This window comes from Xenopus laevis, chromosome 1S (assembly GCF_017654675.1).
Source record: "Xenopus laevis strain J_2021 chromosome 1S, Xenopus_laevis_v10.1, whole genome shotgun sequence".
Taxonomy (NCBI): Eukaryota; Metazoa; Chordata; class Amphibia; order Anura; family Pipidae; genus Xenopus; species Xenopus laevis.
Genome location: NC_054372.1, coordinates 46,209,567 through 46,220,396, shown reverse-complemented (window position 1 = coordinate 46,220,396; position 10,830 = coordinate 46,209,567). Strand labels below are relative to the sequence as shown.

The 10,830-nt window shown below is 36.6% G+C and overlaps 1 protein-coding gene across 1 annotated transcript in view; it reads left to right on the top strand.

Moving 5' to 3' along the window:
- The window catches only part of arhgap10.S (Rho GTPase activating protein 10 S homeolog), a 110,839-nt gene that overhangs the window by 60,184 nt on the left and 39,825 nt on the right, over positions 1-10,830 (top strand). The window contains 4 exon segments of the mRNA NM_001093142.1: positions 90-177; positions 3,299-3,357; positions 4,123-4,228; positions 4,381-4,540. Coding sequence (NP_001086611.1) covers positions 90-177; positions 3,299-3,357; positions 4,123-4,228; positions 4,381-4,540 — 413 coding nt within the window.

Sequence of the window (10,830 nt, the reverse complement as noted above, 5' to 3'; positions counted from 1 at the left end):
GACATGTTTCGAGTCAGCAAAGACTCTTTCTCACACTTGAATATATAGAAGACTCTAAAACCCTAAATTTGACTTCTGTTTACCCATAGATGTTAAAACATGCTGTGATGTGGACCTGGATAATAGCGAAGAGTGGGAGGTGAAGACTGTCACTAGTGCTTTGAAGTTATATCTAAGGTCAGTTTTGCGTTTTTACAACCAATTGCTATATAACACGACCTTTTGTTATGTCACTTATTTTATGCAAATGAATACATACCTCAATATGGAATAAAAGACACTATGTAAATGCTACCTGCTGATTGGTTTGCTATAGGTTACTGCTCCTGGACATGTCTTTTATTACATAACCCAAACAGTAATACATATCTAGAAAGACAGAAGTTACTAACAGTTCATCAAAATATAAACCCTTTTTGGTTGTATGAACCATCACATGAACATGTTGGTAGAGATGTTTATAACTTTAAAACCTGCATAATACACAGTTTTAGTTGCTTAGCAAGCAAAACGACAAGGGCTAACCAATGGTGGAACCCTCAATGTGTGTGAAAGTGTGCCAAAGTATCCCGAGGAAGCCCAGTCTGGGGGTTGTGACAGGTTGTGGGAAACATCTACCATTGTTACCTGTGACCCTTCAGTAACTGACCACCAGTGTTTTAATATATAGTGAATAACATACCCCCTATTATAAAATCAAAGCATATTATAAGTCACCATGGATTTTCATGACCAGATAGTGGCTTTTATACAGGCCATGTAACCTCTAACTAATATCCATACAGACAAAGAGAAGAGGTCCTTTTCACTTAACCTAGTATTAGTATAGTAAAGACATTGAGACATGCTGCTCATTAAGCTACCATAAAAACACCTTACCCTTTAAACGAAACTGGGATTGTTTGTCCGTATATCACAATATATTGCATATATTTATGACACTTGGGTGTTCTATAACTGATATTAATTTACTTATTGCTAAAGCATAGAAGTAATATTTGCTACTCTCACACTTCATTGCTTTCTGTCAGTGTTAAAACTTCAAAAATATGCATTTGAAATTGGTCTGATGTTTAAGTTGATGTTCATAAAAATGGAAATTTACTCAAAAAGGAGTAAAATGTAACTGAAATTCCACTGTTCAGCAGAGGTTTAATGAGTTTGACCAAAATATCATTAAATAGTGAAATATTGACAAATTGTATCATTTTGTCCAGTAAAAAATCTTAATCCTCCCATAGGAAATAGGAAAATGTTGCCAGGTGTTAGCCGCCAAACACATTTATTTGATCATTTGGCTTAAGAGAATGTCACATTTTTTTTAATAAATACACTGAAGCTAGAGATGAATATTTGCATTTGGATCGAAATGGACATGAAATGTTTACAGTTTTCAAAACGTATAAATTTGCAAATGTTTACTTTTTTTCCAACATTAAATTGTGTATCCATTCTTTAATAATGGATAGAGCACAAGTTATTTGTAGTGAATGTGGCCTAGTATTTGGATGGGTTTTCCATCTGAAGTACTTGCCTCTGATGATAAATATGACATGATCATTTTAGAATGTACCGTATATACTCGAGTATAAGCCGATCCGAGTATAAGCCGAGGTAACTAATTTTACCTACGAAAACTGGGAAAACTTTTTGACTCTAGTATAAGCCTAGACACAACTACAACCGTGTCTCCCAGCAGCGCACATTCCGCCAAAGAGACCCCCCCAGCGATCAACCGGACTTTTTTGCAAAGTTGATGGTGACAGAGAATTGCCAAAGGATTACTGTGTGCATTGTCCCACTGTCCCACTACCATGTGCAGAGGGTGCTGTGTGATATTGCCATCACTGTTAATCTTTCGTATAACCAACAGAGGGTGCTGTGTGATATTGCCATCACTGTTATTCTTTGATATAACCAACAGAGGGCGCACTGTTATTCTTTGATATAACCAACAGATGGCGCTGTGTGATATTGCAGTCACTGTTATTCTTTGAGATAACCAACAGAGGGCGCACTGTTCTTTCATATAACCAACAGAGGGCATTGTGGGATATTGCAGTCTCTCCCCAAGTGAACTGTTGGTATAGGAATGATTACAAGTGACTGCAATCTCAGCTACTGCCCGCTGACCAGAGTATAAGCCGAGGACTTTTTCAGCACATTTTGGATGCTGAAAAACTCCTTTTATACTGGTATACGGTATAGTAATTATTATCAAAGAACTTAGACTGGTATTGGAGCAGAAAATATGCTCCAAATAATTAGTTGAGTAGAATGCTGAGTTTGTGTTTCTAAATGAGTGCTGTATCATTTGTCTGACTGTGGACTTGTTCTTCTTTGCCTTTGGTCTTTGTCATGTCTAACAGATGCTTCTTTTCCAAAAATGGTTATTATACTTTTATTGCAAGTAATAATTATGGAATCTGCCTCACCAGATAATTCGTTTTCCAACTTAAATCTCTCAAATTTAGATTGAAAATTATTGAAGCAGAAGAGAAGTGATTCCTCATTGTCAGAATATGTATGTCAGAAATTTGGTTTTCTGTTATATCGGTGGTAGATGATTGAATGAATGCTCATTTGCATTATTTTTGTTGTCTGACTTGCTGTGCCAGGCTGGTGTTTTGACTGTAGCATGCCTTTCAACTCTGTGCAAACTGGAAAGTAAATACATTAATATATTCCTCCTACAGTCAATAAAATTCAAGCTGTTCTCGTCTGCTCATCTGCTTTCCTCTATTTTATTAAGCTGTTCTAGGTTAAAGTCTAGGATATTAGGAATGTGTACATAAGGATTTCACACTGTGCATCTGTATATTAGTAAGCTATAAATCTAGGTGTACATAAAAAAACAAAAAAAAAAACAAATACAGGTGATATGATCAAGGCAAAGAAATATAAAGAGAAAAAATGCTTGTAATCTAATAAGACCTAGTAAGACCTAAAAGGCATTAGGTTTGCGCAGTAGCCCATTTCAGACCAGTAATTTCTGCCTGCTGACTGGTTGCTATAGGTTACTGCTCCTAGGCAAACTTAGTGCTGCTTATAACATAAGCCTTTTGCATATAGTAACTTGAAGATTATATATCATTTTTTTAATACACTGCAACATCGAATATGGTTGAATAGTTTCCTCTAATGTCCTAGCTCCTGAGCTGGGAACTTTTATTGATAAGTGTCCTCTTTTTGTCTAGTGTTCATCAATGGATTGATACATGTGATGTATGTACTCCTTTTTTGCCATATGTATTAGTAGCCATACTGATAATTAACCAGTGTAACCTTCTCTTGCCAGAAGTTTACCCGAGCCACTGATGACATATGAGATGCATGATCAGTTCATCAACCTCGCCAGTAAGTACACTGATTTTATTCATTTTTAACCACTACTAATAAAGAAATAAAAATAAAAGACGGATGGCATTTGGAACATTTTCTGAAATATGCAAAGTCAAGATTCTCCTGAAGATGCCCATATTTCTTCGGATGGAATATTATCACATACAGTAACTATAATTGGTGACCAAAAACCTCACTACATAGTAATAGTGCTGCCAATTATTATTAATTTGATGCAAGATGGTTGATTTTTGGTTGCTTCTTTGGAGACTTTTGTATAATCCGATAAATTCCTTTTAATAAAGATGGCCATACATGTGCTGAGCCACTTGTTTGGCTAGGTTACCAAATTGCTAGGGGTATAGTATCTTTTTAAGGTGCCTACACAATCTTTTGGATATTTGGTCAATCAGTCTGTGAACAAATACATCAGTTTTGGTCAACTTTCCACACATAAGGATGGCCAAAATTTACTGATGCCAATCCAATAATTTGTACTATTCAGAATAGTGGGTCCATCTGCAGGTCCAATCATTTGTACTATTCAGAATAGCAGGTCCATCTTGTTGCAGATAGTCTAATGACACCGTACTTACATGAAAGTGATACTGACCAAAGTGCACATTAAGGGCCCAGCACACAAACTGATACAACATTTGTGAGGTTTATGAAAAAGTGTGGGGAAAGCTTTTACATGAACCATGAATAGTCAAAACAGGTTCACACTTTTGTAGTGATAAATATTTCATAACAAGTTGATTCATTGTTTGTTTCATGCAGAAAGTGGAAGCCCTGAATCCAGAGTTAATGCCATACATATTTTAATACATAAACTTCCAGAGAAGAACAGAGAAATGTTGGATATTCTCATCACACATTTAGCCAAGTGAGTGCTTTATATATTCTTTGCTGTTTTCTTTTAGCCATTTTTTTTGTAAATAAAGAATTATAGCAATGCAACATGCTTTGTAATTGTCTGAACATTTCTCTTCACCTTGTGTATATATTTTTGCCTGATTGTGCTTGTGTTTTATATAGTGTTGCACACCATGCAAAGAAGAATTTGATGACTGTAGCCAATCTGGGTGTGGTATTTGGCCCCACATTAATGAGGCCACAGGAGGAGACTGTAGCAGCAATAATGGATTTAAAGTTTCAAAACATTGTGGTGGACATCCTAATACAAAGCCATGAGAAGGTAAACCTATGTTCTAAATAGCAGTATGCACAAGCATATACTTTTACTTTTTAATGTCTTGCTTGGGTGGGTTTTAAGGGGATGCTGTATGATGTAGTTAAACTATAATATTTAAATTGCTCCGGGTTAAATATCCCAGGTCGGCATGTGTCACTAATGCCACACAGAGACTTTCATGACCAGTATTTCCCAGAAAAGTATATTACATTTTTTACACTGATATCCAGCATGTAGGATAAAGTCACCCAGCTGCTGTTGAATGGCAAGTCCTGTGGCACTGGCAGGGGCGTTAATACAGAGGAAGCAGATCCTGCAGTTGCAGGGGCCCAATAAAATGATCTTATAAATAATCCATTTCAATATATATTGGTAAAACAGGACAACCTCTAGATATTTGAGGGTCCTACATTAATTTGCAGTGGAGCCCAGCAACATCTAATTACTGGGAACGATTGCTGCTTTTACCTGTGGATAAATTCATTCCAGTTGCAGACAAACAGCACTGGTATAGGAACAGGAACAGTAAGGAAAAAACATGAGCAAAATTTTCTTGCCTACAGGTACTTGCTGTTTTTTGTCGACACCTACTCTTAATAGAACATCATAATTTTAATATAATATGACATTATGCCTACAAATTTATTTTATTATGAGCATAGGAAAAGTTTCTCTGGTGTAAGGTCAGTCAGTTAATGAAATGTATTGCCAAGGGAAATAGTGATGAGTGATTCATTGATTGTTTTATAAAGATGCTGGAAAACTCTATAGCAGTGAAAGCCATTTGCCGTTATGATAAGTAAATCATATTCATATTATTATTATTATAAACATATCATATTATTATCTTATTATATTCCTTCTGTTCACTGACTGTTGAGTCTTTTTACATGTCACGTTTTCTGGTGTTTCCATACCAAGTTTAAGTAGTGTGGCTGTATGATATATTCCTTTCTTTTATGTATTTTGTATATCATATTTGCTGCCTTTGCCCCCTGAATTCACCATAAAAGCATTTATATTTTTATATATTTATGCTATTTCTTCTTATATCGTTAGTGTTTATGTGTGCTTGTGCTAAGGCATGCAGTACAGGTGAATAGTATACAACACAATTACTGAAAAAGAAGTGAATATAAGCACCTTCGTTTTTCCTCAGGCTATTTGCAGAATTGCTCACATGCAGTGTGTGTGTGTGTGTGTGTGTGTATAGCATGCAATAAGCCGTATTTCATATTTATGCTTTTACCACATTGCTACAGCAGTGGGAACTAGCATTGGTAGGTACCTTATTCTGGTACATGTAAAGGTCCTACATTTAGGTGCAACAGGTATAACATGCAACATTACAGTACTTGTTATAGTATATGTGGCAGAGGGTGTAACCTATCAATCCACAAGGTATATTGCTTACTAGGAGGTCATTTACATATATTATCCTTAGAATGGACACACATTTTAGAACATATTAATGCAATTCTTAAAGATATTTGCACCCAATAAATGTTTACTGCAATTGTCAGCCTACTGTGATGTGTTTGGGTGCTAGGGATCTCAAGAATTGCCTCCAACCAGCCTTCATACACATTGGTGCTCCCAAAGTGACTTTGCACTTGCTTCACACCCTTCCCTGCTTTGTGGTGTTTTCCACTCAAATAAAATGGATTGTAGCTGCTCAGAGGACTTCCCAGATATGCTGTAACAGCCTTCAATGTGAATGCATTTATTTTATTCTGCATGATTAATAGTATCAGGACCCACCGTGTCTGACCTTTAGAATTTTTTTCCCTTCGTATATAACTATATCGTCTCTTTGTTTTCTGAGCACTCTGGTTCACTTAGCGAGCACATGCATATGACATTTTGAAATATTTTAATACAATTCATTCCCAGGATCGGAAATAGTGAACAATATGATGTATATCCTTTTCACTTTTTTTTCCTTTACTGATTATTTGGCAAGTCAGGTTCACATTTGGGTTTATTGTCATGACAGCTATATACAGGCACATAGTTAAAGAAAAACACTATTTTTAAAAGTCTTGTCATAGGTTCGTAACTTCATTTCAAGGTCTAAAGTACTCAAAGTAAGTGTTAATACTCATGCAAATAGTATGAGTACTTTTGGGCAAAAACAATTATATTTGTAAAATGTTAAAGTTGTTTTGGGCTTATATGGGGAAGTGCATGTCCTGGTATTCATATGAAAAATCTAAAAAATAAATTCTCAGTGTTGACTCACTTCGTAATTGGGAATCTAAATACAGGGTATCAAAATACACTTTATGATATTTATTGCATCAACTGCACTGAACATTTGATTTGCTTACATCTATGAATGTCTAATGTGTTGGAAACCGAGTACTTTTAAACAGAAACACATTATACAATAGAAATACAAATATGTTATTCATTTTGTTAGCCGTGCCAGGTACATTTTCTGTGACCTCCCATATACTAGACATGTTTATGACTGTGAAGTAAGATGTTTGAATTATACTATTGTAGTTAGTGTTTATCATAAACAATCCACGTTGTTAATTGTAAACATTCTCTATTTTGATTGTATACTCCACCGTCATTAATGAAATAAGCACACCGATAGCATTCCATTAGCAAACACCATTATAAACTTGCCTCCTCCTCTAGACTAAAGACACATTTTGCATCATGCAGTCACAATGGCACTTGGTTTTTGTTTCTGGAAACATCTGTGCCTTGAGTGCATGCTGGATTTGTATACACATTCCCAAATAGGTTCAGCAGAATGGTTGATGAGATAATTCACCCTTTCACATTTCTTGGCTTGTAGCTTGGACTGCTCTGCACATGGCCAATGTTAGGCTGCATTTTTGTTTACTGTTATACTTCATGTTTGTTTTACGTCCGTTTCATTACATCAGTCTGTCTTACAAATTCATGTAATCACTTCCTGTAATCAAGGACCACTACATCCTAAATTGTTCATGCTAAATTGTGTTTATTGTAGGAAAATATTGCACAATATTTGTATTTCTATGATATTTACATCAATAAGCATTTGCTGGTTCCTCCTTATAGTTTTTGAGTTTTATATCTTGTGAACCCTTTTCTACATTTCTATGTTTTTATACACACTACATGTATATATTGTATGTGAATGGTTCTGTCTCTTTAAAGGAGAAGGAAAGGTGTTTTTACTTGAGGGTGCCAAAAGTTAGGCACCCCCAAGTGATCACATGTAGTTACCTGAAACCCCCAACTGGCGCACCTATTAGGAGAAAACTGCGCCGGTTCTGGAATTCTTCCGGATTCTTCATGGAGCGATAGTCTTCTGACTTCTTCTATCCATGAACGAAATAGGCAACTTTTTCATTTAATTTCGACTGTTCACGCTACTGTGCACGAGCAGCTGTGAGAAAAAAGAAAAAGCCAGAAAAGACGACCAAGCAGAGCCGGCCCAGGCAACCTAGGCAACCTGGCCGGTCACAGCGCCTGCTGGGCGCACATGCGCGGATTGTTGTATGCAAATGCGTGAATTAACACGGCATGTGTGCAAATTAATGCGCCGCATGTGCAAATCACCGCAGAGTGCACACATGCGCAAATCGCCACAAAGCATGAGCTTTGCCATGCCTGGGAGAGAGAACAGGCAGTTGGCGAGAGTGGGAACCGGACATGGGGTAGGCACAGAAAAGGTACGTGCCTGGCGCCCCCAGCTTTGCGTCCTAGGCACATGCCTACTCTGCCTACCCCTAGTTCCAGCCCTGGGAGCATGCAGTTGAAAAAGAGAAAATGTTATTTGGAATGTGGCATTGCAGCAAAGGGCAAGATATCATTTATTGCAACTCTCTCAGCATTTTTGTCATTCCCCTCTGTATAAACTGTAATACCTTGGAGTAGATTGTCTCCATGGACGTCTTAAGGCATGAATGGGAAAGGAGAATGCAGAAAGGAGAGGTAAATTCATACTGCTATATACATACAGCTTGGCTACTCTATGCTACAGCACAGATAATTTAAAAAAAGCGTAATAGGATTGACAAGTACTGTGACAATATTTGCTGCTTTTGGAACATTCTAATCTATATATAGTGAAATCTCAAACTATAATTGGAAAAGTATCTTTATTTTGAATGGGTTGTATGTGTGGCCATATTTATATGTGTACTTACCACTGCAGACATTTATAGCATGTGGCCCCAGTCAGTCCACAGGGCCACACAAAAACTTCACAGTGTAAGAGTATATTTAAATCTGATACAAAAATAAGATAATAAAAGAGAGCCAGAAATGTACAACAGTTTCTCAAAAGCTGCCTCTGATTACCAAAGCATTTGGGAAATGTGAACATTTTTGTAGACGCAGCTCCACTCCAAGAATAATAACCTACTCTAAGGGCTTACAATACACCCCACAGGTTTTCACACATTAGGAGCTTGGTACCACCGCATAACACAATATTTTGTGTGTCCTGCTAAATCTTTAGCACACAATCAGATCATTTCTAATGGTTCATAAGCAGCAAAATACACTTTGAGTTTATGAAACGTTATCTTTAACAGAGGTGCAATTATATATTTATATTTAAGTAAACCAGATTTTGATAGCTGTCATACTTACAAGTGCCATTTTAAAGGAGACATATAGGATAAATGGAAAAACCATAATTCTGTAAGCAATTATAAGTAATATTTAGTGTTGTTTTTACATGGTGCTAAAAATGTATATTATCTTTAAAAATAGCCCCTTTATTGGAGCTCCTTATAGATGTTCACTGGTCCCTGTTTCAATTGAGGGGTGGGCGTGTCCTAATGGTCCCTGCCAGAAGCACAGTATGATGGGGACAGCCAATCACAGCCCTGCAGTCACACAAGCAAAGATATACTTCAGTTCCCTATCCGGTCCTGCTAGCTGTTGATTGGTTCCTGTCCTACAGTGCAGTGAGCTGAGTGCCACTGGCTCCCCTACACAGCCTGGGAATTCAGGGAGCAGGAAGAGAACGGATGGATTGTTAGGGTCTTTGCAGAAATATTCAATAGTCGGCCTAAAACACTACTTTTTAAGCACAATTCTTCTGTATCTAAATAAGTATAATGCACTGGTACATTCTTATTTTTTACACAAAATGTCTCTTTTAAATTCAGTGATGGATCATACTGCTATCTTTATACAAATGGGAATTGTTGGCCTTCTAAACAATGTGGATTTTTATGGATATCTGAAGTAGGTTTGGCACAATGGTGTTCCCCATTAAATTTTAAAGTATGCTTTTAGCTTGATGTAGAGAGATTGTTTTTTATTATTTGTGGGTTTTGAGTTATGTAGCTTTTTATTCAGCAGTTCTCCAGTTTGCAATTTCAGCAATCTGGTTGCTAGTGTCCAAATTACCATAGCAACCACGCACTGGATTGCATAAGAGACTGGAATATAAATAGGAGGAGGCCTGAATATCGCCTTCTTCAACGTGGGTTCAATAAATAATACTTGTGTGAACCCACATTTTAACAGCTGTAAAAATGTATATTTTAAGTCATCTCAGATAATTCATGATCAGGTAGTAAATTTGAAAGCAAAACTAGTCTAGTTCTGCTTTATAATAATAATAATATAATATAGATTTGAATTGTCAGCATATATTTTCAGCATGTGTTTTTTTTATTTTGCTAATGTTTAATGCCTACAAACATTAAATGATTTTCCTTCTTTAACATAAGCTTGCAGCCTTGAAGCCACCGGGTTCGCAGTTACAACACCCTGTTGCAAAAACTGCTTTATAGACTTGTGTGCGTAACACTTTAGGGGGCAGTATGGCTCCACATGGAAATAATGGCTTCAGTGACTAGCCCACGAGCAGGAATTTTTTAAATGAAAAAGCTTAGCAGGCAAATTCTTTGAACTTAAGTGATAAATATTTTGAATTTATGGTTTCTTAGCAGTGAGGCACAACAGGATACCCACTGTTAAATGAAATGTTCATGCCTCGGAGACTGCTACCATTGATAGGAAATAAATGCAGTCATCAGTGTGTAGAGGATATTGCATATTTGTAAATATGTAAATCAGAAATGTATGATGACCATCCTCTTCATAATCAGAGTTGCAACCTACTCTGCTGTGAAGTGCAAAAAAATAGTTGTCTAAAATCCAGAAGGTCATGCACATAACACATTACAGTCTGCTTATCTTTGAATCATATTTCAGTAAAAAATATACAGTATTTTGGGTTTTTGCCATGTTATAACTCAAGGGTTTGGCCAAGGATTTAGCAAGAGCAGAGTTTTGCTTATAAACAAGTAGGTGGGGTATTGCTG